Source organism: Sebastes umbrosus, chromosome 6, assembly GCF_015220745.1.
Source record: "Sebastes umbrosus isolate fSebUmb1 chromosome 6, fSebUmb1.pri, whole genome shotgun sequence".
Lineage (NCBI taxonomy): Eukaryota > Metazoa > Chordata > Actinopteri > Perciformes > Sebastidae > Sebastes > Sebastes umbrosus.
The window spans coordinates 9,022,926-9,049,420 of NC_051274.1; the positions used below are offsets into that span (position 1 = coordinate 9,022,926).

The window sequence follows — 26,495 nt, forward strand, 5'->3', positions numbered from 1 at the left end:
GAATTAGGATACTGGGCAAAATTTAATCGTATAAAACAAATTGCAATAAATAAAAATATATTGCAGCCCTGCTAATGGATGCAGTTTGATACAAAATAAATAATGTGATAATGTACTGCTATGTTGGCAGCGTGTTTGCTGAAAAGTTAGCCCTAATAATTCAGGAAATGTCCTTACAGGTTGTGTTGTATAACAGATATATGCTTTATATGGAGCCTTCAGTGCACCACAGGGACATAATACATTTTTCACAGTGTTTAATTGTAAATAACATAATATACCTTATTGACCAATAATTTTTTTTTTTATAAATTAATTAATTAAAACTGAATTTAGATAGGATGTTCTGAAGCTTCAAGTAAAAAATTACACAATGTATCATTATATTTCTCTCTTAATGATCAATAATTAAATTTCATAATGTTATTGCAATTGCAGTTTATGTTTTGTGATTGATTTCATTTGAAGGTTGCACTCTTTAATTTTAAGATGTGTAACTGAGCAAACAACTTAAAAACCCACAGAGCAGCTACAGGAGCTCTGATTGGCCAGCTCCTATGTGTTGGTCAGGAGTTTGGCCAATCAGAGCTCCTGCTGCAGCTCTGTGGGTTAGATTTCATTCGACCAAGTAGCACATAATCACATTATTTCAAATATGATTTAAAGGAACAGTGTGTAGCATTTAGGGGGATCTATTGACAGACAGGGAATATAATATTAATAAGTATTATTTCTTTGGTGTATAAGCACCTGAAACTAAGAATTGTTGTATTTTTGTTACCTTAGAATGAGCCGTTTATATCTACATAGGGAGCGGGTCCTGTTCACGGAGCTGGCCGCCATGTTTCTACAGTAGCCCAGAACGGACAAACCAAACACTGGCTCTAGAGAGAGACATTCATGTTTTTGCGCCGGCCACCGTAGTTCTCCCACATGCTCAGCACAGGGAAGAAAATTCAGTAGATGCCGCCAAATCCTACACACTGGCCCTTTTAAGCCTGCATAAAATGTATAAATGTATGTTTAACAACAATATAATGACTATTTTTTCTGTTTGCTTTTAGGTCATGGTCTCTTTTCCCAAAAGTGGTGCACAGCCACAACTGACACAATTTGTGATGTTTTAAGTGGCTATTTCTGCAAAGATTGGATGGATGGTTCAGGATGTAGTTTAGCAAAAACACACACTCCATGTCCACCTGGTCACAGGGTTAAAGAACCTGGTAAGAAAAATTCAAGTCAGACTAGTCCCACAGTGAGTATGTTAACATGCACACTACTATCCTGGTTTGGCACATAGTGTAGCCTGGTTATTCAGCTCCATGTATACATGGTACTAATAACAGTATCCATGTTTCTTAGCCTCGGCGACAGTTCAGAACTTCAGACACGTCTTTGACTCCTACAAATCCAGTAGATTTGTCATTTCTGTGCCAGTTTGGTTGGCCTGGACTGCTGCATTTACCACACTGCCGTATTTAGCCTTTCCATCTGATCATCAGAAATGGAAGACAAGAGTGACAATACAGTTTGTATGTGTACCTGTGTCAGACTGGTGTAAGATTTTGACTTTTACTCCAGCATGCAGACATCATTACATCAAGTATCATCATATTTTTTACTCTATAACTTGAAAGTGTCTCCTCTATAGTGCCTGCTCTATAACATATTCAGGTTTCTGAAACCAGGATATGATGACCTGGGCCCGTGTTTATCAGGCGTCTCAGTAACCCTCCTGAAAGTTGACCTAGGACTAAAAGTATTCATATCTCAGGACTGATTTCCTGCACTGACATGTTTGGTACACTCATAACTGGGATACTAGTGTGCATGTTAAACCACTCAATGAAGACACTGAGTTGAGTCTGATAAATGATGGATCTTCACCAGATGTTGGGTTCCTGTGTTAATAATCTCACTTCTCTTTTGTCTGTTTCTCTAAGGAACCAGCAGAACTGATACAGTGTGTGAACTTTGTCAGCCAGGCCATTTTTCCCAGGATGGCCTGTATTGCACGGCTTGGACTAGGTAAGACATTGTTTGTACAGTAATTACTCAAAAAAGTAGGGTTTTTCTGCCCTGTAGCACAAAATGTTGATTGTTGATCATTTCCATCCACAGGAGATTCAAACATTGCCAATCCCCCAGTCTTATTTTATCTGATCTTTCAATAGACTTTTTTTGAAAGTGTTACTTTTAATATTTATTTGTTTTTAATTAGTGTGACATTACCACTTCGTACTTTTAACATTATGATGACACTTCAAATGAGTTTTTATTTGAAACACACAAAGTATTAAAGATGTCTTTCATTTCTCTTTTCCGACAGTTGCTCAGAAACCCGAGTAAAGGTCAAAGGAAGCAGCAGCAGTGATGTTGTCTGTGGAGCTGCTTCAAGAGAGCGTATCTATTATATACCGCTTATTATGGCCACGCTATTATCATTAGAACTTGTGATCGCAGGTTAGTGCTTGTTCTGAATCTCTAATTTGACCTAATATACAGTATAACATCTGTAGCGAGATTGGTGCGTGCCACTCTGGGAAGCATCTTTTCTCCTCTTGCATCTACTGGGAAGAGAAAAACACATTCTTGTGTTCAGGAAGATTTGGTCACTGACAGATGTTTCAGTTTGAAAAAAGGAACAATTTGTTGTGCTAGGGGGCCGTAAACTCTGCTATCGACCATCAAGTGTCGATTTTGACATTATCCAGGGAAGATAATACAATTGTATTACTCTGGGAGAATTCTCTCCCCGTTTAAATCAACAAGAACTGTCAACCCTTTCTGACTCCAAAGGAACATTGGTAACCCTTTCACATTTACCAAATGAACCCCCTCTTGAACTATGAATCTGCGATGGAGCAACATAGACACCTAGTTTTCATCTGTGGTAATGTGCACATTGTATGTTGACCAATAATTAATTTGTGTAAAAGTCATCATGTGTTAGACTAAGTATTGACCTCTTAGTTGTATAATCATTAATGGTATTGGAATACATTTGTAATGCTTTTATCAGTGATGATCACTAGATGTAATATCTTAAGTTTAAAGTTATTGAGAATGGGTAATAACTTGAACTGAGAATTACATTTTGACAATTTTGATACTAATGTTTGTTCAGAATATTAGTGGTTAGATAGCTTTTTGATATGTGTCGGTTTTGTGCAAAATAAGGAACTCTAAAATTAGTGAGGAGGGAATTTTGATTTTACAAGTGTAAGATTTATGAACCACCATCACCATATTAAAACCCCCTCTAAAAATAAAGTCTTCAGTTTGTTACATGAATTTGACATAGATCTTTAACAACATTTGTCATTTCAGTAATCAGATTTTTGTTTTGGTGATAGTTATTATACCCATATATATTTTCTAAGATCAGAAAGTGATCATTAACTTCAAACACACAAATTACCCAGTGACCAGAAGAATCCTTCTTAGTGGTTACCACCTTCCCAGGAAAGTTATTTAAGAGTATGGCGACACCTGCTGACCTATTTGTACCATGGCTAAATAGTATTTTGTCTCCCCACTGGTTTGACCAAAACTTTTCATCTGTGTCATTAGAGTGAGTTTCTTGAAGAAACTTTTTATTTTCATTTTTTACAGAACAAGAAAGTTGATTTCCTTTCTATAGAATCTGGTAAACCCCTAGCATCAAGTGATACAAAAGAGAACATAGAATTAAAGGAAAACATACAAAGAACAGAATAAAAAAAATAAGAAAGAAATGCGGTTAAAAGTTTAAGGATGTAGGTTTCATTGAGAACATTTTAAAGTGGAACAAGTTTTTTTTCCCCCTTTCTTTCCTTTTTTTTTTACTACAATGCAGAATATACACTTCACTGGCAAAGTGTGCAAGTTTCAGTTGTAAATATTAATGTATACCTCCTGGTGTGAGACTCTCAAAGATCTGAGAGCATGAAATAAGTGACATGTTGTTACCTTTATCTGATCTAGTCTGGAGTAACCCTGTTACCATTGATATAGCCCACATGGCCTTTGTAGTAGATATTCTTCCCTGCCACTCTGGCTTGCTCCATCTTTGGCCTCTCTGTCGGCTTTGCAGGAGTCCTGTTTGAGGTGGATTCCGATATCTTTGCAGATCTTGGAGTTTTTGGACAGCTTCCAGATGACATCACGGTGATATCTCATGACGAACTGGATGATGATCTGCCGGTGTCTCCCTTGTTCTCGTCTTCCGAGGCGGTGAACGGTATCGAGTGAATACCGTTCACCGCCTCACCGAAGAAAAAACGAAAAAAAAATATCAACCACTGTTTCCATGGATGAAGCCCACTGTGGTGTGATTCTGGACAAGAAACTGATGATTAAGTCTCGGATATGTTCGTCGTCTTTTTCTTTCAGGCCTTGTATTTTGAGATGCCAACGTCTCTTGTACCTCTCCAACTCCGTTACTTTTTCTTTCAGCTTCTCGTTTTCTTAAAGGAGACGGGGCATTTCTTTTCCCATTACTTGTATCTTAGTTTTAGGTCAAAAGTTTTTTTTTAAGGGCGCAGTTTGTACTCCACGGCGGCTCGTGCGCTTTCCCAAAGGTCCACTTTACTATTTTAGGGTGCTTTCACATTAGGGACCCGGGCCCGGATCCGAGTAAACTTGTCCCCAAAGTCCAGTTCGATTGATTAGTGTGAACCTTCATAACCGTACTCGGGTCACGGTTCGTCGATCCGTGCCCCGAGTCCACTTGAAAAGGTGGTCTGGAGTACGGTTCATGTGTACTCGGGTACAGTCCGCATCAGGTGTGAAAGCCAACCGTACCGAAACACGGAGATGGACCACTATTTAACGCGAGTAATGTTAGCAGTTAGCGAGTAGTTGAGAAAGGTCAGTCTTTTTCAACGCCGCTGGTCTCCTTAGAAATCTGTATCCACCTTATTCCTAGCCCCCATGATGCCTTGCGTGAATTATGTCTGTAACTTCCGGCGCGTCGTGTCACTGAATCGTTTTCCATGGTAACGCTACTCTAATCGTCTCTTCTAGAGCGATTGTATTAATAAATCTAGTAAAACATGTGTGAAGACCACCTATTACAGCTCAGACAGGATCATGTGATCATAGCTCTGCCTTCTACTATGGAGGGATGGAGGACGACCTGAAGAAGTGGCCTCAGATAACCTACACTAGCATATTTAGCTACGTTATTGACTCCGTTGCTGCAGACGGTGAAGAGATGAACAATCTGAAAAGCTCTGAGGTAGATCAGTACTTCCACAGTAACACGGTTTAGTTTTTTACACACAGACAACCGTACTTAAACTATCTGTAGTCTGATGCTGGCCTGCACTCCGTGCCATGAACTGCCTTACATTTTAAACTGTAGGCTACAGAGAATACTGAAAGTAACTGGCTGTCATTAAACAGACGCTACAATACTGAGTCCTCCCTACACATGAAATCATAGCTGATGTTCTCCTGGCTCCTCTGTCGGTTCTTTAAAGGACCCGACGTCTCTTCTCCGCTGCTCTTTATAGCCCAACTAACGTACACTAACGATGCTCCGTACAGATGACATTTTCCCCGGAGGAGAAGCTCCAGTCCTGACTGCAGCTAGAGAGGGAAGATGACTAGAGCAGCGAAAATGTACATTTAAACTTAATTTATGCTTCTCACAGTACTGTAGTCTGTATGAAATGACTATTATGCTATCACACGTTGTTAAATATATCACCCTTTGTTGAATAAATGCTTTCAAACGGGCATTTTAACCTCAGTGGTGCTCACTGACTGCTTACTGCAGCAGCAGCTGTCAACACACACGCTGTGTGCACGTCTGACATAACGTGTACGGAACACCGTACCACAGCTCCGCTATGACATTTACGAAAATGACAATTTAACATTAGTTAAATATCTGTTAAAAATAAAGCAGGATTTTGTCAAATGAAGGAGAATTACTTTTCGCTATGGTTAGTCTATGGGACTAACTAGCTTACTGCTACTTCCGCTACCTCACCGGAAGTTACGCACATAATAATTTCTACAGTAACCTAGGTTACCTGAGAAGAAGGAGAAGAAGAAGATGAAGAAGATAAAGAAGATAAAGAAGATAAAGAAGATGCCCCACCAATGCCAACATGGCTGCTGACGGTTGGGACCGTTAGGGACTTTCGTGTTAGCTGTGTTGTGCTAGTTAGTGACGCTAACTGTTAAGCTAAATACATTTTGTTTTTTTGTTTTTTTTTAATCCAAAACAGTACTATTGTATCCAATAATCGATGACACTATGTGATAGCTCGTGTTATCATGCTTCCAACTTTGGCTGTCTTCGGTAAGTATCGAACACGGAAGTCCTGTAACGCTAATGTTAGTTAGCTATTAAGCTAATGTTAGCTTAGCGACGTGTTGTGCAGACTCGGATATAAGTTGACAACACAACAATGTACAAATGATTTGCGAGCCCTATTTTCAGAGATTGTTTCGCCCTATACCGTCTGTCTTCTACCCTTATTATCCTCTACCGTAACAGCTCGTATGTAGGTGCTAAATTAAAACAGTGAAACTAACGTTACTGTTTCTTTAACAGGGTACGTTGCTGCACTCATGGCACCAGTGATGTGCTGTCTTCCTGAGGAATATGAAACAAGGGACGGGAGATGCTGTCTGAAATGTCTCAAAGGTAAATTATAACTCTAGCCTCGTCTTTCAGGAGCGATCTGCAGTGTTAGTGTCTACAGTTCAGGAAGAGATGGAGTTGTCACGGGTTGTCACCATGGCTGTATTAAGAAAACCATGACTGTGAAAACAGTTTGGTGTTTGTGTTGAAAACAGGAACGTGGACTTATTTCTCAATATTGTGTTATTACTGCGGAAGTTGGACCAAACCCAGTTTGAACCATTGGAAGTCATAAGTCTCTGAAACTTGTGAAAGACAAGAAAGCTTGTTTTCATTACTAGATATTAGTGATGGCGAGCTGAAGCTTTCCAGCAAATTGGTTCAGAAAAGGCTTCATTTCTCGAGGCTTCATGTGCACGACACCATCTGGTGACCAAAGAGTGTAAAACAGGCAGATATGATCTTAACCATGTGATCTGTGATATACTGTATTTTTGCGCAAGTAAAGGCTGTTGGGAATGACTATAAACAATGAAAAATATATATAATATATAATATGTCTCTTTTCTAGTAAGTATATTATGAGTGTATATAATATACATGTATAATAAACTGTAATTGTTTTGTGAGGAATGCATCTTATGTGTGTAAACCAATCCTTTGGTCAATAATTGTATTGTAGTGTAATATAATATAATAATGGCAGGAGGGGTAATATTAGTGTTCTGTGTCACTTCCTGAAAGTGGTATTGGTTCAACCAGTGAAGGTCTGAACTACTTCATGAACCAGTCACGCGGTATGGCCAGGCAGCGAGGCTTCGGGCGTCATAAATGAAGTCATTGGTCTAAAACGATACAAGCCTCGATACGCGCATCTCGGAAAACTTCCTGGATTACTCGACACGCGCTCCGAAACCTCGGCACAGCACGTAACATCACTACTAGATATGTTTAAGTTAATTTGAGATAGCCCTGTTTTTATGTATGCATTTTATTTCTGTCATTTTTTAACCAACCTGAGGCAGAACATTTTGATGAATAAGACATGTATATATGCCTTGTTAGTTTGTACTTGTCATGTTCTCAATATAAAAAAACTCAATGGAAGTAACGTTACCCATATTAACCATCAGTAACCTTATACCTATCTCATGATCGACAGGAATTCACACTAATGTGAAGCAAAGACGTTAGAACACAAACCATGGAACCAGGCTGAACACACATTTATGCTAAATCTGGGCTAGAGAGGCGTAGTCCCCTTCCAGTGGACCCCATGGGACCTTATTTTGGAAAAAATATGTACAGTGGTCAACAGTGAGAGACAAGTATTTATTTTTTCCTTTTTGAATTGCACCATGAATCACACATATGATATTTGTCAATGTAAAAGATAATTTTGCAAGTCAAGAAAGTCTCAGTTTGTCGTAGTATCGTTTAGTTTTGTGTGAAACCGTTCAGTGAACTACATCTCTCGTCTCGCACAATATACATAACCAACATTAGCTACCTAGCTAACTTAGCTATGTTCCATGCACAAATTAAACATTAGCCTACCTGATGTGTTTTATTCAGCGACACCTGGTCTTTTTATCAGCCGGGAAGAAAAAGAAGGATCAGACCCGTTGCTGGTGTGAGTTCATCCCTGTAGGAAACACACAGGCATCGTAGCTTCAGCCACAGAGACGTTACTACAAGACCTTTGGGTGTGTCGTCTTTCTGATTACGTATTTTCACAGTCTGATACTTCCAACAGTTTCACAACAAAGTGTGATTTTATTGACTTGCAAAATTATGTTTTAAATCAACAAACATCATCTGTGTGATTCATGGCGCATTTGAAATGGGATCAAACAATTATTTGTCTCTCGCTGTTGACTACCGTACATATTTGTTCCAAAATAATGTCCCATGGTGGTCCACTGGAAGGGGCGTGACTTCACCTCTCTATTGGTAGCATTTCTATTTTCTTATCTACAGTTTCTTATCTTCTGCTTTTGTAATTGTTACTTCCTATCATGTCTTGGTGATCATGCGACGCTGACAGCGTGTTTTTGTCTTGAACAGGTTCAGTTGTTCAAAGAGACTGCACCCAGCAGTCAGGCACACGGTGCAGCTACTGTGGGAATGTGACTTAAATGAACCAACCCAATGGCCTGAGTAACTGTTTCCTCTGCACCTCCTGTGACCAAGGTATGTCCACAATGAATTGATTTAACATTTCTGTCTTTCATTCTTATTGACAACCTCCAAATTCAGTTTGATTCTGACTAATGCGGTAACGTGGAAAAGGTTTGATCGAATTAGGATACTGGGCAAAATTTAAACGTATAAACAAATTGCAATAAATAAAAATATATTGCAGCCCTGCTAATGGATGCAGTTTGATACAAAATAAATAATGTGTATCATTATATTTCTCTCTTAATGATCAATAATTAAATTTCATAGTGTAATTGCAGTTTACGTTTTGTGATTGATTTCATTTGAAGGTTGCACTCTTTAATTTTAAGATGTGTAAGTGAGCGAACAACCTAAAAACCCACACAACAGCTACAGGAGCTGTGATTGGCCAGCTCCTATGTGTTGGTCAGGAGTTTGGCCAATCAGAGCTCCTGCTGCAGCTCTGTTAATGCAGATAGCACGCTGTAAAAGAGTAGTTGTGTTGTTTTGGCGTTGGTTACGGCCCACAGTAACCTGTGTTCAAGCTGAGGAATAAAGTACCAGCGAAACCAGTTCCTGCCTCGTAGCTTCATTGACCAGGGTCGCTACAATATACTGTGAACCTTTTAAGTTTTTAAGAGAAACTGATTTAGTTTTCCTCATTAGTTGTTTTTTTTCTTCATTTTGTTTCTACACAATCTCCTGTTCCACACTCCAGTCCGGTTGGTGGCGGTGATGCACTTCTAAGCTGGTTTGGCAACCGCCAATAAACACCGAAGAAGAAGAAGATGATGCCCCACCCGTGATAACATGGCTGCTGACGGTTAGGGACTTTAGGTACTTTCCAGCTAGCTGTCTAGTGAGGATAACTGTTAAACTAAATAAATGTTGTTTTTTGTGGGGTTTTTTTAATCCAAAACAGTACTATTGTATCGAAGGCTCGATGAAACTATGTGATAGCTTGTGTTATCATGCTGGCGAAATTGGCTGTCTTTGGTAAGTAGAATACACGGAAGTCCTGCTAAGCTAACGTTAGCTATTAAGCTAAGCACTGATACTCGCATCGCGGAAAACTTCCTGGATTACTCGACACGCTGCGAAGCCTCGGCACAGCACGTAACATCACTACTGTATAGACATCGGACAGTTTGTGAATTCTGTAAAACCCATATCAGTTCTTAATTATGCATGGTGTGGATGTCCTACACATAATACTCACTACGTTGCCAGGCTGCTTTCAGCTAACATAATGTTGTATACAGTATATACACTGGTTACTGACACTGAAACTGACGTTACTGTTTCTTTAATAGGGTATTTTGCCGCCTTCATGGCACCAGTGATGTGCTGTCTTCCTAAGGAATATGAAACAAGGGACGGGGAATGCTGTTCGATGTGCCACGAAGGTAAATTACAACTCTGTCTAACGTTATCAACAGCCAACATTAGCCTTGTCTTTTAGGAGTGACCTGTCAGGAAGATGGAGTAGTCACGGGTTGTCACCATGGATGTATTAAGAAAACCATGACAGTGAAAACAGTTTGGTGTTTGTGTTGAAAACAGGAACTTGGGGCGCCTGGGTTAGCTCAGTTGGTAGAGCGGGCGTCCATGTATTAAGGCTATTGGACCAAACCCAGTTTGAACCATTGGAAGTCATACGTCTCTGAAACTTGTGAAAGACAAGATAGCTTGTTTGTTAATTTGAGATAGCCCTGTTTTTATGTATGCATTTTATTTTTGTCATTTTTGTACCAACCTGAGGCAGAACATTTTGATGAATAAGACATGTATATATGCCTTGTTTGTTTGTACTTTTTTTTTAACCAACAATAACCTTATACCTATCTCATCTCATGCTCGACAGGAATTCACACTAATGTGAAGCAAAGACGTTAGAACACAAACCATGACACCAGGCTGAACACACATTTATGCTAAATCTGGGCTAGAGAGGCGTAGTCCCCTTCCAGTGGACCCCATGGGACCTTATTTTGGAAAAAAGATGTACAGTGGTCAACAGTGAGAGACAAGTATTTATGTTATCCTTTTTGAATTGCACCATGAATCTCACATATATTTGTCAATTTAAAAGATAATTTTGCAAGTCAAGAACGTCTCAGTTTGTCGTAGTATCGTTTACTTTTGTGTGAAACTGTTCAGTGAACTACATCTCTCGTCTCGCACAATATACTTAACCAACATTAGCTAGCTAGCTAACTTGGCTATGTTCCATGCACAAATGAAACTTTAGCCTACCTGATGTGTTTTATCCAGAGACTCCTGGTCTTTTATCAACTGGGAAGAAAAAGAAGGATCAGACCCGTTGCTGGTGTGAGTTCATCCCAGTAGGAGAGATAAGATAAGATATTCCTTTTATTAGGCCCGCAGTGGGGAAATTTGTAGTGTACAGCAGCAAAGGGGATAGTGCAAAAAACAAGATGCATCAGCTAGCACTATAAAAAAGAGCAAAACAAAGTGTAACAAAATATGAACCATTCAAATAGAAGGATGTATAAAATAGAGTGTGTGCGTCTGCGGAAATCCACCACCAGCTCTTTTGTTTTCCCCGCATTGAGCTGGAGGCGGTTCAGCTGGCACCAGTCCACAAAGTCCTGAGTCAGTTCTCGGTACTCCCTGTTGTCCCCATCTGTGACGAGGCCGACGATTGCAGAGTCGTCAGAGTACTTCTGCAGGTTGGTGAGTTGTAGGTGAACTCTGCAGTGTAGAGGGTGAAGAGGAACGTAGCCCGGACTGTTCCCTGCGGGGCCCCCGTACTGCAGACTACCATGTCGGACACACAGTCCTGTGGACGGTTGGCGAGGTAGTCCAGTATCCTGGATGTGAGGTGAAGGTCCACTCCTGTGTTCTCCAGCTTGTCCCCCAGAAGCGCAGGCTGTATGGTGTTGAAAGCACTGGAGAAATCAAAGAACATGATTCTTACAGTGCTCCCCGGCTTCTCCAGGTGAGAGAGAGCTCGGTTATCACACAGGTATCGTAGCTTCAGCCAGAGAGACGTCACTATGACACTTTTGGGTCTGTCGTCTTTCTAATTACGTATTTTCACAGTCTGATACTTCCAACAGTTTTACAACGAAGTGTGATTTTATTGACTTGCGAAATTATCTTTTAAATTGACAGAATTCATCTGTGTGATTCATGGTGCTATTCAAATGGGATCAAAAAATTGTGTCTCTCACCGTTGACTACCGTACATATTTGTTCCAAAATAAGGTCCCATGGTGGTCCACTGGAAGGGGCGTGACTTCTCCTCTCTATTGGTAGCATTTCTATTGCCTCTCAACAGCTCTCAACATGGCGACAGCAAGATGCAGCTTTCAGCTAACAGTGCTAACAACGCTAACAATGCTAAACAGTGCAAACAATGGCGAAAGGGCTGAAAGAGACAGGGTTTTCGTCAGTGCAGCCCGCCGAACCTAGGTTGACTCCCTGCTGGGCATAAGCATCAGGGAATCATTTATTTTTTAAACAAAAACATATTATACACATAGCAAACTCCTTTAAGGAATAATTAATTGCGTGGGTTGTGTGATTAATGTTAGCTAGTGTCGGTATGCGGTCGAGAGAGAGAGCGACAGACGGAGAGAGCGAGGGAGCGTGTGACGGACTGACAGTGGGTACGGCAGTAATGTTATAGCTGTGAGCGTAGCAGTGCATTTTCATACACTGGCCCAATAAAGACCTGAAACAAGATTGTTACTGACTCTATCAGATACAGTTTGTTATCTTCTGCTTTTGTAATTGTTACTTCCCATCATGTCTTTGTGATCATGCGACACTGACGTCGCGTTTTTGTCTTGAACAGGTTCAGTTGTTCAAAGAGACTGCACACAGCAGTCAGGCACACGGTGCAGCCCCTGTGTGAATGGGACTTATATGAACCAACCCAATGGCCTGAGTAACTGTATCCCCTGCACCTCCTGTGACCAAGGTATGTCCACAATGAACTGATTAACATTTCTGTCTTTCAACCTCCAAATTCAGTTTGATTTTGACAAATGAGGTAATGTGGAAAAGGTTTGATTGAATTAGGATACTGGGCAAAATTTAAATGTATAAAACAAATTGCAATAAATAAAAATATATTGCAGCCCTGCTAATGGATGCAGTTTGATACAAAGGAGGAGCTGCAGCATTTTTTTCTGCACAAACGTCCACTGTGCATTCACTAGATATTCTCAGAGCTAAACTAACTCTTCTGCAGTGAGGAGTGAGCACGCGTTCACGTCTAGAGGTGGAGCGAGCTGAGAACGCGCAGGCAGGCAGAGTTGGAGAGGCAGCGGCCACACGCGAACGCGCATATGTGAGCGCGCATGTGTGACGACCCGCTACATTTATGCGCGTACAAAGTTACAAATAGTCCCTTTAACAACAATATAATAACTATTTTTTCTGTTTGCTTTTAGGTCATGGTCTCTTTGTCCAACAGGAGTGCACAACCATAACTGACACAATTTGTGAAGTTTTAAGTGGCTATTTCTGCAAACATTTGATGGATGGTGGAGGATGTAGTTTAGCGAAAAAACACACTCCATGTCCACCTGGTCACAGGATTAAAGTACCTGGTAAGAAAAATTCAAGTCAGACTAGTCTGACAGTGAGTATGTTAACATGCACACTACTATCCTAGTTTGACACATAGTGTAGCCTGGTTATTCAGCTCCATGTATACATGGTACTAATAACAGTATCCAAGTTTCTGAGCCTCGGCGACAGTTCAGAACTTCAGACACGTCTTTGACTCCTACAAATCCAGCAGATTTATTCATTTCTGTCAGCCAGTTTGGTTGGCCTGGACTGCTGCATTTACCACACTGCTGTATTTAGCCTTTCCATCTGATCATCAAAAATGGAAGACAAGAGTGACAATACAGTTTGTATGTGTACCTGTGTCAGACTGGTGTCAGATTTTGACTTTTACTTCAGCACGCAGACATCATTACATCATTACATCAAGTATCATCATATGTTTTACTCTATAACTTGAAAGTGTCTCCTCTATAGTGCCTGCTCTATAACATATTCAGGTTTCTGAAACCAGGATATGATGACCTGGGCCCGTGTTTATCAGGCGTCTCAGTAACCCTCCTGAAAGTTGACCTAGGACTAAAAGTATTCATATCTCAGGACTGATTTCCTGCACTGACATGTTTGGTACACTCATATCATAACTGGGATACTAGTGTGCATGTTAAACCACTCAATGAAGACACTGAGTTGAGTCTGATAAATGATGGATCTTCACCAGATGTTGGGTTCCCGTGTTATTAATCTCACTTTTGTCTGTTTCTCTAAGGAACCAGCAGAACTGATACAGTGTGTGAACTTTGTCAGCCAGGCCATTTTTTCCCAGGATGGCCTGAATTGCACGGCTTGGACTAGGTAAGACATTGTTTGTACAGTAATTACTCAAAAAAGTAGGGTTTTCCTGCCCTGTAGCACAACATGTTGATTGTTGATCATTTCCATCCACAGGAGATTCAAACATTGCCAATCCCCCAGTCTTATTTCATCTGATCTTTCAATAGACTTTTTTTGAAAGTGTTACTTTAAATATTGATTTGTTTTTAATTAGTGTGACATTACCCACTTTGTACTTTTAACATTATGATGACACTTCAAATGACTTTTCATTTGAAACACACAAAGTATTAAAGTTATCGTTCATTTCTCTTTTCCGACAGTTGCTCAGAAACCCAAGTAGAGATCAAAGAAGGAAGCAACAGCAGTGATGTTGTCTGTGGAGCTGCTTCAAGAGAGCGTTTCTATTATATACCTTTTATTATGGCCACGCTATTATCATTAGCACTTGTGATCGCAGGTTAGTGCTTGTTCTGAATCTCTAATTTGACCTAATATATAACATCATTTCCACACATTTTTTCCCCCTCATTGCCTTCAGTGACTGGTCACTAATGGTTTTAGCTAATATGTTTCTTGCTTTTGGATTTTGGATTTCAGGCACACTGTCTCAGAAAAACAGGTACGTTGGCCTAGTTTATTTATCCTAAATAAATATTTTTTAAGTTCTCCGTATACAATTGTGTCTCAAATGTTTTCACACAACGGGCTGCACTGCATGAAATTCTACACAAAAATGTTCTAATGTCTTATTTAATTTGTCTTTTTCCCCACCTATATATCAATCAAAAAAATGTATTTGCCACCTGAAATTAGTTAAGGTACAACTCCATTGAAATGCAATTCCGTTAGCTTGCCTTCAATTTGTGCATTATTCACCATAAAGCAAACGGCTCCTTCTTTTCTTCCTGCCAGAGACCTCTGCTCAGTCACATTGGCCCACAGAAAGAGACTCGCCAGGCTGAATGACGCCGTCCGGCACTTCGGGATCCAGCTGTCCAGACCAGAGCCAGCATGAACTCAGTCACATGATCCTGGAGTCCTTATTTCAGTCCTGTGGATTTGTATTTTACACACACAGAGTTTTGAGAAAAACTTTCCACCAGCCTGATGAAAATCCAGAAACAACCAAAGGCATCATGTCTACACATGTATGTACATTCGTGGACGCCATATCTCAGGAATTTCTTCAAATTTGGTGTAAACTTGGATTCAAGAATGAACTGATTGGATTTTGGTGGGGAAAGTTCAATGTCTAACAGGATAAAATGTTGAAGTGATGACATGTTGGACAGACGTGGATATAAACTGCATCTTGACTGGTTGGTGGAGGCATACAAGCGCAAGGTGGTAATTGCAGTTATTTTTACAATCAATTATCACGCCCATTACATACACTTTCAACATAATTTATCATTGTTTTTAATTAACTACTGATTTTTCAATTAAATGAAATATTATGAACTTTGTTTTACTTAAATTCAATGGTAACTTGTTAATATCAAACCATTTCTTTAAGGCTTTTAATTCCCTTTCCGCTGTATTGAGGAGCTGTTCCAAACTTTTGCCGGAGCCGAACACAGCACTAGCTAAGCATAACAATTGTGCATTTTGTGATAAAAGCAACAAATTGGTCACCACTATAAGTTTATATAATTTGACCTAATATACAGTATAACATCTGTAGCGAGATTGGTGCGTGCCACTCTGGGAAGCATCTTATCTCGTCTTGCATCTACTGGGAAGAGAAAAACACATTCTTGTGTCCAGGAAGATTTGGTCACTGACAGATGTTTCAATTTGTTGTGCTAGGGGGCTGTAAACTCGGCTATCGACCATCGAGTGTCGATTTTGACATTATCCAGGGAAGATAATACAATTGTATTACTCTGGGAGAATTCTCTCCCCGTTTAAATCAACAAGAACTGTCAACCCTTTCTGACTCCAAAGGAACATTGGTAACCCTTTCCCATTTACCAAATGAACCCCCTCCTCAACTATGAATCTGCGATGGAGCAACATAGACACCTAGTTTTCATCTGTGGTAATGTGCACATTGTATGTTTACCAATAATTAACTTGTGTAAAAGTCATCATGTGTTAGACTAAGTATTGACCTCTTTATTGTATAATCATTAATGGTGTTGGAATACATCTGTAATGCTTTTATCAGTGATGATCACTAGATGTAATATCTTAAGTTTAAAGTTATTGAGAATGGGTAATAACTTGAACTAAGAATTACATTTTGACAATTTTGATACTAATGTTTGTTCAGAATATTAGTGGTTAGATAGCTTTTTGATGTGTGTCTGTCTTGTGCAAAGTAAGGAACTCTAAAATTAGTGAGGAGGGAACTTTGATTTTACACCTGTAAGATTTATGAAACCACAATCACCATATTAAAACCCCCTCTAAAAATAAAGTCTTCAGTTTGATACCTTTGACATAGATCTTTAACAACATTTGTCATTTCAGTAATCAGATTTTTGTTTTGGTGATAGTTATTATACCCATATATATTTCCTAAGATCAGAAAGTGATCATTAACTTCAAAGACAAAATACCCAGTAACCAGAAGAATCCTTCTTAGTGGTTACCACCTTCCCAGGAAAGTTATTTAAGAGTATGGTGACACCTGCTGACCTATTTGTACCATGGCTAAATAGTATTTTGTCTCCCCACTGGTTTGACCAAAACGTTTCATCTGTGTCATTAGAGTGAGTTTATTGAAGAAGATGACATTGTGCTTTTTAATTTTTACAGAACAAGAAAGTTGATTTCCTTTCTTTAGAATCTCGTAAACCCCTAGCATTAAGTGATACAAAAGAGAACATCGAATTAAAGGAAAACATACAAAGAACAGAATAAAAAAATAAGAAAGAAGTAACAATAAGTTTAAGGAGGTATGTTTGTTCGTTTTTAAATGAGCGTTATGAACAAGCCCCTATCTAAGAGGAATTTATACAGTAAATTTATACAGTAAATGACATCTATAATCAACCAATGTCAAACATTAAACATTTTCTTTGAAGTGCACATCTTCATATGAACGGAGGAAGGTCATTAAATAGTCTAGTGTAAACTTAACTTAAAATAATCTCCCCCTCCCATTGCTCACTGAGAACATTTTAAAGTTGAACAAGTTTTTTTTTTTCTTTCTTTCCTTTTTTAAATACAATGCAGAATATATACTTCACCTGCAAAGTGTACACGTTTCAGACACCGGAGTTGTAAATATTAATATACACCTCCTGGGGTGAGACTCTCAAAGATCTGAGAGCATGAAATAAGTGACATGTTGTTACCTTTATCTGATCTAGTCTGGAGTAACCCTGTTACCATTGATATAGCCCACATGGCCTTTGTAGTAGATATTCTTCCCTGCCGCTCTGTCTTGCTCCATCTTTGGCCTCTCTGTCGGCTTTGCAGGAGTCCTGTTTGAGGTGGATTCCGATATCTTTGCAGATGTTGGAGTTTTTGGACAGCTTCCAGATGACATCAAGGTGATATCTCATGGCGAACTATGGAGGCGGGCCAGATCCGTGGCGCATAGCCGAAATGAGTGAGACACTAGGGCGGATGTACCGACCTGGGGACGGATCCGCCCCACTGCTATCTGGGGAACTGGATGATGACCTGCCGGTGTCTCCCTTCTTCTCTTCTTCCGAGGCGGTGAACGGTATCGACCAGTGTTTCCATGGATGAAGCCCACTGCGGTGTGATTCTGGACAAGATACTGATGATTACGTCTCGGATCTCTTCGTTGTCTTTTTCTTTCAGGCCTTGTATTTTGTCTGTATCTGCGCGCATCATGCGCCGATCTCATCCTCTGAGCTGCACGGCTGTGGGTCATACAGCAGGAAGGCAGACGAGAGGGAGAGGGAGACGAGCAGAGCCACATCAAACTGTGAAATAAAGAGTTTATTACGACCAAACCAGAGTTGGTGATTGTTGGAAAGACTAACGACGACAGTATTGGTGAGTTTTATTTTGTTTCTGTCCAGTTTGAATGAAGTGTTTTAAGACGCTCCACCACTAGAACAGCTGATCTCAACATAAAGAAACACACGTGGATGATGACGCAGTGAACTCAGCTACAGAGCTACTGTACTAATGTGCTGAGTGGAGGGGGAGGGTTTATTGTACTCGGTTAAAGTACAGGTCAATCTTGCCTCATGTGAAAACGCCCTTAATCTTGTTTGACTTAACTTTATAAGTAAACTTCGGGGCTTTCTAGCTAAATCAATTTTGTTGTTTGTGGGATTTTTTAAAGCCAAAACAGAACTATTGGATCAAATGCTCGATGAAACTATGTGATAGCTCGTGTTATCATGCTTTCGACTTTGGCTGTCTTCGGTAAGTATCCTATCGTTCAACGAAGTACTGTAATGCTAAACTTAGTTATTAAGCCGACGTGACACGTGTTGTGCAGACTCGTATATAAGTTAATGTTAGATTGATGGATGTTTATTATCAGTCCTTTCGGAAATGAATCATGAGCCATACAACAAACAAACAATGCAACACTGTAAAGCACAAATTATTTACGAGCCCTATAGTCAGAGATTGTGTCGCCTCCATACCGTCTGTCTTCTACCCTTATCAGCCTCTAACAGCAAGTATGAAGGTGCTACATTAAAACAGTGAAACTAACGTTACTGTTTCTTTAACAGGGTATATTGCTGCACTCATGGCACCAGCGATGTGCTGTCTTCCTAAAGAATATAAAAACAAGGGACGGGGAATGCTGTCCTATGTGTCACGAAGGTAAATTATAACTCTAGCCTCGTCTTTCTGGAGTGATCTGCAGTGTTAGTGTCTACAGTTCAGGAAGATGGCGGTGTCACGGGTTGTCATCATGGATGCATGAGGGGAACATTGGCTGTATTCGAAACCTTAACTGTGTTAAGAGAACCATGACAGTGAAAACAGTTTGGTGTTTGAAAACAGGAACTTGGGATTTGTTTGAACCAGTTTGAACCAGTGGAAGTCACAAGTCTCTGAGACTTGTGAAAGAGAAGAAAGCTTGTTTTACATTACTAGATATGTTTAAGTTAATTAGAGATAGCCCTGTTTTCATGTATGCATTCTATTTTCATTTTCATTTTTGTACCAACCTGAGGCAGAACATTTTGATGAATAAGACATGTAGATAGATAGATAGATAGATAGATAGATAGATAGATAGATAGATAGATAGTATCTTTATTCATCCCGAGGGAAATTCAAGTTTACAGCATCACAGTTCCATAGTGCAAAAACATGATAGTAAAAAGGCAATAAAAAAGTTAGTAGTACAAAGTACAAAAAAATATACCAGATATAAAAATAAAAGGAGATGAAGAAAACTGTTAAAAGTGAATATAGTGCAGAAGAGACTGTTATAAGTGAGTATAGTGCATTATTATCTGTCCTGCAGACCGTCCTCCTTTGTCCCATATGCCTTGTTTGTTTGTACTTGTCATGTTCTCAATATAAAAAAACTCAGTGGAAGTAACGTTACCCATATTAACCATCAGTAACCTTATACCTATCTCATGCTCGACAGGAATTCCCACTAATGTGAAGCAAAGACGTTAGAACACAAACCATGGAACCAGGCTGAACACACATTTATGCTAAATCTGGGCTAGAGAGGCGTAGTCCCCTTCCAGTGGACCCCATGGGACCTTATTTTAGATAAAATATGTACAGTGGTCAACAGTGAGAGACAAGTATTTATTTTATCCTTTTTGAATTACACCATGAATCACACATATGATATCTGTCAATTTAAAAGATAATTTTGCAAGTCAAGAAAGTCTCAGTTTGTCGTAGTATCGTTTAGTTTTGTGTGAAACCGTTCAGAGAACTACATCTCTCGTCTCGCACAATATACATAACCAACATTAGCTACCTAGCTGACTTAGCTATGTTCCATGCACAAATGAAACGTTAGCCTATCTGATGTGTTTTATCCAGAGACTCCTGCTCTTTTTATCAGCCGGGAAGAAAAAGAAGGATCAGACCCGTTGCTGGTGTGAGTTCATCCTAGTAAGAAACACACAGGCATCGTAGCTGAAGCTACGATGCCTGTGTGTTTCCCAACACTTTTGGGTCTGCCGTCTTTTCTGATTACATATTTTCACAGTGTGATACTTCAACAGTTTTACAAAAAAGAGTGATTTTATTGACTTGCGAAATTATCTTTTAAATCGACAAACATCATCTGTGTGATTCATGGCGCTATTCAAACGGGATCAAAAAATGTATTTGTCTCTCGCTGTTGACTATCGTACATATTTGTTCCTAAATAAGGTCCCATGGTGGTCCACTGGAAGGGGCGTGACTTCTCCTCTCTATTAGTAGCATTTCTATTTTCTCTCAACGGCTCTCAACATGGCGACAGAAAGACGCAGCTTGCAGCTAACAGTGCTAACAACGCTAACAACGCTAAACAGTGCAAACAATGGCGAAAGTGCTGACAGAGACAGGGTTTTCGCCAGTGAAGCCCGGCGGCCTGCCGAACCTAGGTTGACTCCCCGCCGGGCCTAAGCATCGGGGAATTATTTATTTTTAAAATGTCTTTTAAACAAAAATGTATTATACACATAGCAAACTCGTTTAAGGAATAATTCATTGCGTGGGTTGTGTGATTAACGTTAGCAAGTGTCTGTATGCGGTCGAGAGAGCGACAGACAGAGAGAGCGAGGGAGCGTGTGACGGACTGACGGCGAGTACGGCAGTAATGTTATAGCTGTGAGCGTAGCAGTGCATTTTCATACACTGGCCCAATAAAGACCTGAAACACGATTGTTACTGACTCTATCAGATACAGTTTCTTATCTTCTGCTTTTGTAATTGTTACTTCCCATCATGTCTTGGTGATCTCGAGACGCTGACAGTGTGTTTTTGTGTTGAACAGGTTCCGTTGTTCGAAGAGACTGCACACAGCAGTCAGGCATACAGCAGTCAGGCACACTGTGCAGCCGCTGTGTGAATGGGACTTATATGAACCAACCCAATGGCCTGACTAAATGTTTCTTCTGCACCTCCTGTGATCAAGGTATGTCCACAATGAACTGATTAACATTTCTGTTTTTCAGCCTCCAAATTCAGTTTGATTCTGACGAATGAGGTAATGTGGAAAAGGTTTGATCGAATTAAGATACTGGGCAAAAATTTAAACGTATAAAACAAATTGCAATAAATAAAAATATATTGCAGCCCTGCTAATGGATGCAGTTTGATACAAAATAAATAATGTGATAATGTACTGCTATGTTGGCAGCCTGTTTGCTGAAAAGTGAGCCCTAATAATTTAGGAAAAGTCCTTACAGGTTGTGTTGTATAACAGGTATGTGCTTTATATGGAGCCTTGAGTGCACCACAGGGACATAATAGATTTTCACAGAGTTTAATTGTAAATAATATAATATACCTTATTGACCAATAAAAAAGCGATATAAATAAATAAATTAAAACATAATTTAAATAGCATGTTCTGAAGCTCCAAGTAAAAAATAAAACAATGTATCATTATATTTCTCTCTTAATAATCAATAATTCAATTTCATAATGTAATTGCAATTGCAGTTTACATTTTGTGATTGATTTCATTTGAAAGTTGCACTCTTTCATTTTAAGATGTGTAAGTGAGCGAACAACCTAAAAACTCACAGAGCAGCTACAGGAGCTCTGATTGGCCAGCTCCTATGTGTTGGTCAGGAGTTTGGCCAATCAGAGCTCCTGCTGCAGCTCTGTGGGTTGGATTTCATTCAATTTGTCCTTGGTTGCAGTCGACTAAGTAGCACATAATCACAGTAGTTCTCCCACATGCTCGGCACAGGGAAGAAGATTCAGTAGGTTGCAATATGCAACCTCACCGCTAGATGCCGCCAAATCCTACACACTGGCCCTTTAAGCTTGCATAAAATGTATAAATGTATGTTTAACAACAATATAATGACTATTTTTCTGTTTGCTTTTAGGTCATGGTGTCTTTGTCCAACAGGAGTGCACAGCCACAACTGACACAATTTGTGATGTTTTAAGTGGCTATTTCTGCAAAGATTTGACGGACGGTGCAGGATGTAGTTTACCAAAAAAACATTCTCCATGTGCACCTGGTCACAGGATTAAAGAACCTGGTAAGAAAAATTCAAGTCAGACTAGTCTGACAGTGAGTATGTTTACATGAACACTACTATCCTGGTTTGGCACATAGTGTAGCCTGGTTATTCAGCTCTATGTTTAAATGGTACTTACATTATCCAACTTTCTGAGCCTCAGCGACAGTTCAGAACTTCAGACACGTCTTTGACTCCTCCAAATCGAGGAGATTTGTCATTTCTGTGCCAGTTTGGTTGGCCTGGACTGCTGCATTTACCACACTGCTGTATTTAACCTTTCCTTCTGATCATCAAAAATGGAAGACAAGAGTGACAATACAGTTTGTATGTGTACCTGTGTCAGATTTTGACTTTTACTTCAGCATGCAGACATCATTACATCATCACATCAAGTATCATCATATTTTTTACTCTATAACTTGAAAGTGTCTCCTCTATAGTGCCTGCTCTATAACATATTCAGGTTTCTGAAACCAGGATATGATGACCTGGGCCCGTGTTTATCAGGCGTCTCAGTAACCCTCCTGAAAGTTGACCTAGGACTAAAAGTATTCATATCTCAGGACTGATTTCCTGCACTGACATGTTTGGTACACTCATATCATAACTGGGATACTAGTGTGCATGTTAAACCACTCAATGAAGACACTGAGTTGAGTCTGATAAATGATGGATCTTCACCAGATGTTGGGTTCCCGTGTTATTAATCTCACTTTTGTCTGTTTCTCTAAGGAACCAGCAGAACTGATACAGTGTGTGAACTTTGTCAGCCAGGCCATTTTTCCCAGGATGGCCTGAATTGCACGGCTTGGACTAGGTAAGACATTGTTTGTACAGTAATTACTCAAAAAAGTAGGGTTTTCCTGCCCTGTAGCACAACATGTTGATTGTTGATCATTTCCATCCACAGGAGATTCAAACATTGCCAATCCCCCAGTCTTATTTCATCTGATCTTTCAATAGACTTTTTTTGAAAGTGTTACTTTAAATATTGATTTGTTTTTAATTAGTGTGACATTACCCACTTTGTACTTTTAACATTATGATGACACTTCAAATGACTTTTCATTTGAAACACACAAAGTATTAAAGTTATCGTTCATTTCTCTTTTCCGACAGTTGCTCAGAAACCCAAGTAGAGATCAAAGAAGGAAGCAACAGCAGTGATGTTGTCTGTGGAGCTGCTTCAAGAGAGCGTTTCTATTATATACCTTTTATTATGGCCACGCTATTATCATTAGCACTTGTGATCGCAGGTTAGTGCTTGTTCTGAATCTCTAATTTGACCTAATATATAACATCATTTCCACACATTTTTTCCCCCTCATTGCCTTCAGTGACTGGTCACTAATGGTTTTAGCTAATATGTTTCTTGCTTTTGGATTTTGGATTTCAGGCACACTGTCTCAGAAAAACAGGTACGTTGGCCTAGTTTATTTATCCTAAATAAATATTTTTTAAGTTCTCCGTATACAATTGTGTCTCAAATGTTTTCACACAACGGGCTGCACTGCATGAAATTCTACACAAAAATGTTCTAATGTCTTATTTAATTTGTCTTTTTCCCCACCTATATATCAATCAAAAAAATGTATTTGCCACCTGAAATTAGTTAAGGTACAACTCCATTGAAATGCAATTCCGTTAGCTTGCCTTCAATTTGTGCATTATTCACCATAAAGCAAACGGCTCCTTCTTTTCTTCCTGCCAGAGACCTCTGCTCAGTCACATTGGCCCACAGAAAGAGACTCGCCAGGCTGAATGACGCCGTCCGGCACTTCGGGATCCAGCTGTCCAGACCAGAGCCAGCATGAACTCAGTCACATGATCCTGGAGTCCTTATTTCAGTCCTGTGGATTTGTATTTTACACACACAGAGTTTTGAGAAAAACTTTCCACCAGCCTGATGAAAATCCAGAAACAACCAAAGGCATCATGTCTACACATGTATGTACATTCGTGGACGCCATATCTCAGGAATTTCTTCAAATTTGGTGTAAACTTGGATTCAAGAATGAACTGATTGGATTTTGGTGGGGAAAGTTCAATGTCTAACAGGATAAAATGTTGAAGTGATGACATGTTGGACAGACGTGGATATAAACTGCATCTTGACTGGTTGGTGGAGGCATACAAGCGCAAGGTGGTAATTGCAGTTATTTTTACAATTCAATTATCACGCCCATTACATACACTTTCAACATAATTTATCATTGTTTTTAATTAACTACTGATTTTTCAATTAAATGAAATATTATGAACTTTGTTTTACTTAAATTCAATGGTAACTTGTTAATATCAAACCATTTCTTTAAGGCTTTTAATTCCCTTTCCGCTGTATTGAGGAGCTGTTCCAAACTTTTGCCGGAGCCGAACACAGCACTAGCTAAGCATAACAATTGTGCATTTTGTGATAAAAGCAACAAATTGGTCACCACTATAAGTTTATATAATTTGACCTAATATACAGTATAACATCTGTAGCGAGATTGGTGCGTGCCACTCTGGGAAGCATCTTATCTCGTCTTGCATCTACTGGGAAGAGAAAAACACATTCTTGTGTCCAGGAAGATTTGGTCACTGACAGATGTTTCAATTTGTTGTGCTAGGGGGCTGTAAACTCGGCTATCGACCATCGAGTGTCGATTTTGACATTATCCAGGGAAGATAATACAATTGTATTACTCTGGGAGAATTCTCTCCCCGTTTAAATCAACAAGAACTGTCAACCCTTTCTGACTCCAAAGGAACATTGGTAACCCTTTCCCATTTACCAAATGAACCCCCTCCTCAACTATGAATCTGCGATGGAGCAACATAGACACCTAGTTTTCATCTGTGGTAATGTGCACATTGTATGTTTACCAATAATTAACTTGTGTAAAAGTCATCATGTGTTAGACTAAGTATTGACCTCTTTATTGTATAATCATTAATGGTGTTGGAATACATCTGTAATGCTTTTATCAGTGATGATCACTAGATGTAATATCTTAAGTTTAAAGTTATTGAGAATGGGTAATAACTTGAACTAAGAATTACATTTTGACAATTTTGATACTAATGTTTGTTCAGAATATTAGTGGTTAGATAGCTTTTTGATGTGTGTCTGTCTTGTGCAAAGTAAGGAACTCTAAAATTAGTGAGGAGGGAACTTTGATTTTACACCTGTAAGATTTATGAAACCACAATCACCATATTAAAACCCCCTCTAAAAATAAAGTCTTCAGTTTGATACCTTTGACATAGATCTTTAACAACATTTGTCATTTCAGTAATCAGATTTTTGTTTTGGTGATAGTTATTATACCCATATATATTTCCTAAGATCAGAAAGTGATCATTAACTTCAAAGACAAAATACCCAGTAACCAGAAGAATCCTTCTTAGTGGTTACCACCTTCCCAGGAAAGTTATTTAAGAGTATGGTGACACCTGCTGACCTATTTGTACCATGGCTAAATAGTATTTTGTCTCCCCACTGGTTTGACCAAAACGTTTCATCTGTGTCATTAGAGTGAGTTTATTGAAGAAGATGACATTGTGCTTTTTAATTTTTACAGAACAAGAAAGTTGATTTCCTTTCTTTAGAATCTCTTAAACCCCTAGCATTAAGTGATACAAAAGAGAACATCGAATTAAAGGAAAACATACAAAGAACAGAATAAAAAAATAAGAAAGAAGTAACAATAAGTTTAAGGAGGTATGTTTGTTCGTTTTTAAATGAGCGTTATGAACAAGCCCCTATCTAAGAGGAATTTATACAGTAAATTTATACAGTAAATGACATCTATAATCAACCAATGTCAAACATTAAACATTTTCTTTGAAGTGCACATCTTCATATGAACGGAGGAAGGTCATTAAATAGTCTAGTGTAAACTTAACTTAAAATAATCTCCCCCTCCCATTGATCACTGAGAACATTTTAAAGTTGAACAAGTTTTTTTTTTTCTTTCTTTCCTTTTTTAAATACAATGCAGAATATATACTTCACCTGCAAAGTGTACACGTTTCAGACACCGGAGTTGTAAATATTAATATACACCTCCTGGGGTGAGACTCTCAAAGATCTGAGAGCATGAAATAAGTGACATGTTGTTACCTTTATCTGATCTAGTCTGGAGTAACCCTGTTACCATTGATATAGCCCACATGGCCTTTGTAGTAGATATTCTTCCCTGCCGCTCTGTCTTGCTCCATCTTTGGCCTCTCTGTCGGCTTTGCAGGAGTCCTGTTTGAGGTGGATTCCGATATCT

At 39.2% G+C, this 26,495-nt stretch overlaps 1 protein-coding gene and 4 long non-coding RNA genes across 6 annotated transcripts in view; 2 read left to right on the forward strand and 3 right to left on the reverse strand.

Moving 5' to 3' along the window:
- The window catches only part of LOC119490380 (tumor necrosis factor receptor superfamily member 14-like), a 28,329-nt gene extending 3,493 nt beyond the window's left edge, over positions 1-24,836 (forward strand). Inside the window, exons 4-8 of one of the 2 annotated variants that reach the window (XM_037773758.1) lie at positions 1,065-1,223; positions 22,969-23,053; positions 23,356-23,492; positions 23,633-23,654; positions 23,948-24,836. In XM_037773758.1, coding sequence (XP_037629686.1) covers positions 1,065-1,223; positions 22,969-23,053; positions 23,356-23,492; positions 23,633-23,654; positions 23,948-24,050 — 506 coding nt within the window. In that variant the 3' untranslated portion in view covers positions 24,051-24,836. Of the gene's footprint in view, positions 1-1,064; positions 1,224-22,095; positions 22,255-22,968; positions 23,054-23,355; positions 23,493-23,632; positions 23,655-23,947 lie in introns of both variants that reach the window. The other variant, XM_037773757.1, reaches the window with a different exon arrangement.
- Positions 1,240-1,797, reverse strand: LOC119490403. Its single transcript, XR_005207396.1, has 3 exons — positions 1,755-1,797; positions 1,454-1,455; positions 1,240-1,399 (listed from the first exon to the last, which is right to left on the reverse strand). It is a non-coding gene; the product is annotated as an uncharacterized LOC119490403 (long non-coding RNA).
- LOC119490396 lies at positions 2,617-25,209 on the reverse strand. Its single transcript, XR_005207389.1, has 3 exons — positions 25,020-25,209; positions 21,991-21,992; positions 2,617-2,751 (listed from the first exon to the last, which is right to left on the reverse strand). It is a non-coding gene; the product is annotated as an uncharacterized LOC119490396 (long non-coding RNA).
- On the reverse strand, positions 6,557-12,681 carry LOC119490394. Its single transcript, XR_005207387.1, has 3 exons — positions 12,565-12,681; positions 6,756-6,760; positions 6,557-6,636 (listed from the first exon to the last, which is right to left on the reverse strand). It is a non-coding gene; the product is annotated as an uncharacterized LOC119490394 (long non-coding RNA).
- Positions 9,723-11,096, forward strand: LOC119490402. The gene is made up of 3 exons (XR_005207395.1): positions 9,723-9,739; positions 10,057-10,149; positions 10,608-11,096. It is a non-coding gene; the product is annotated as an uncharacterized LOC119490402 (long non-coding RNA).
- Positions 25,210-26,495: the final 1,286 nt, after the last annotated feature.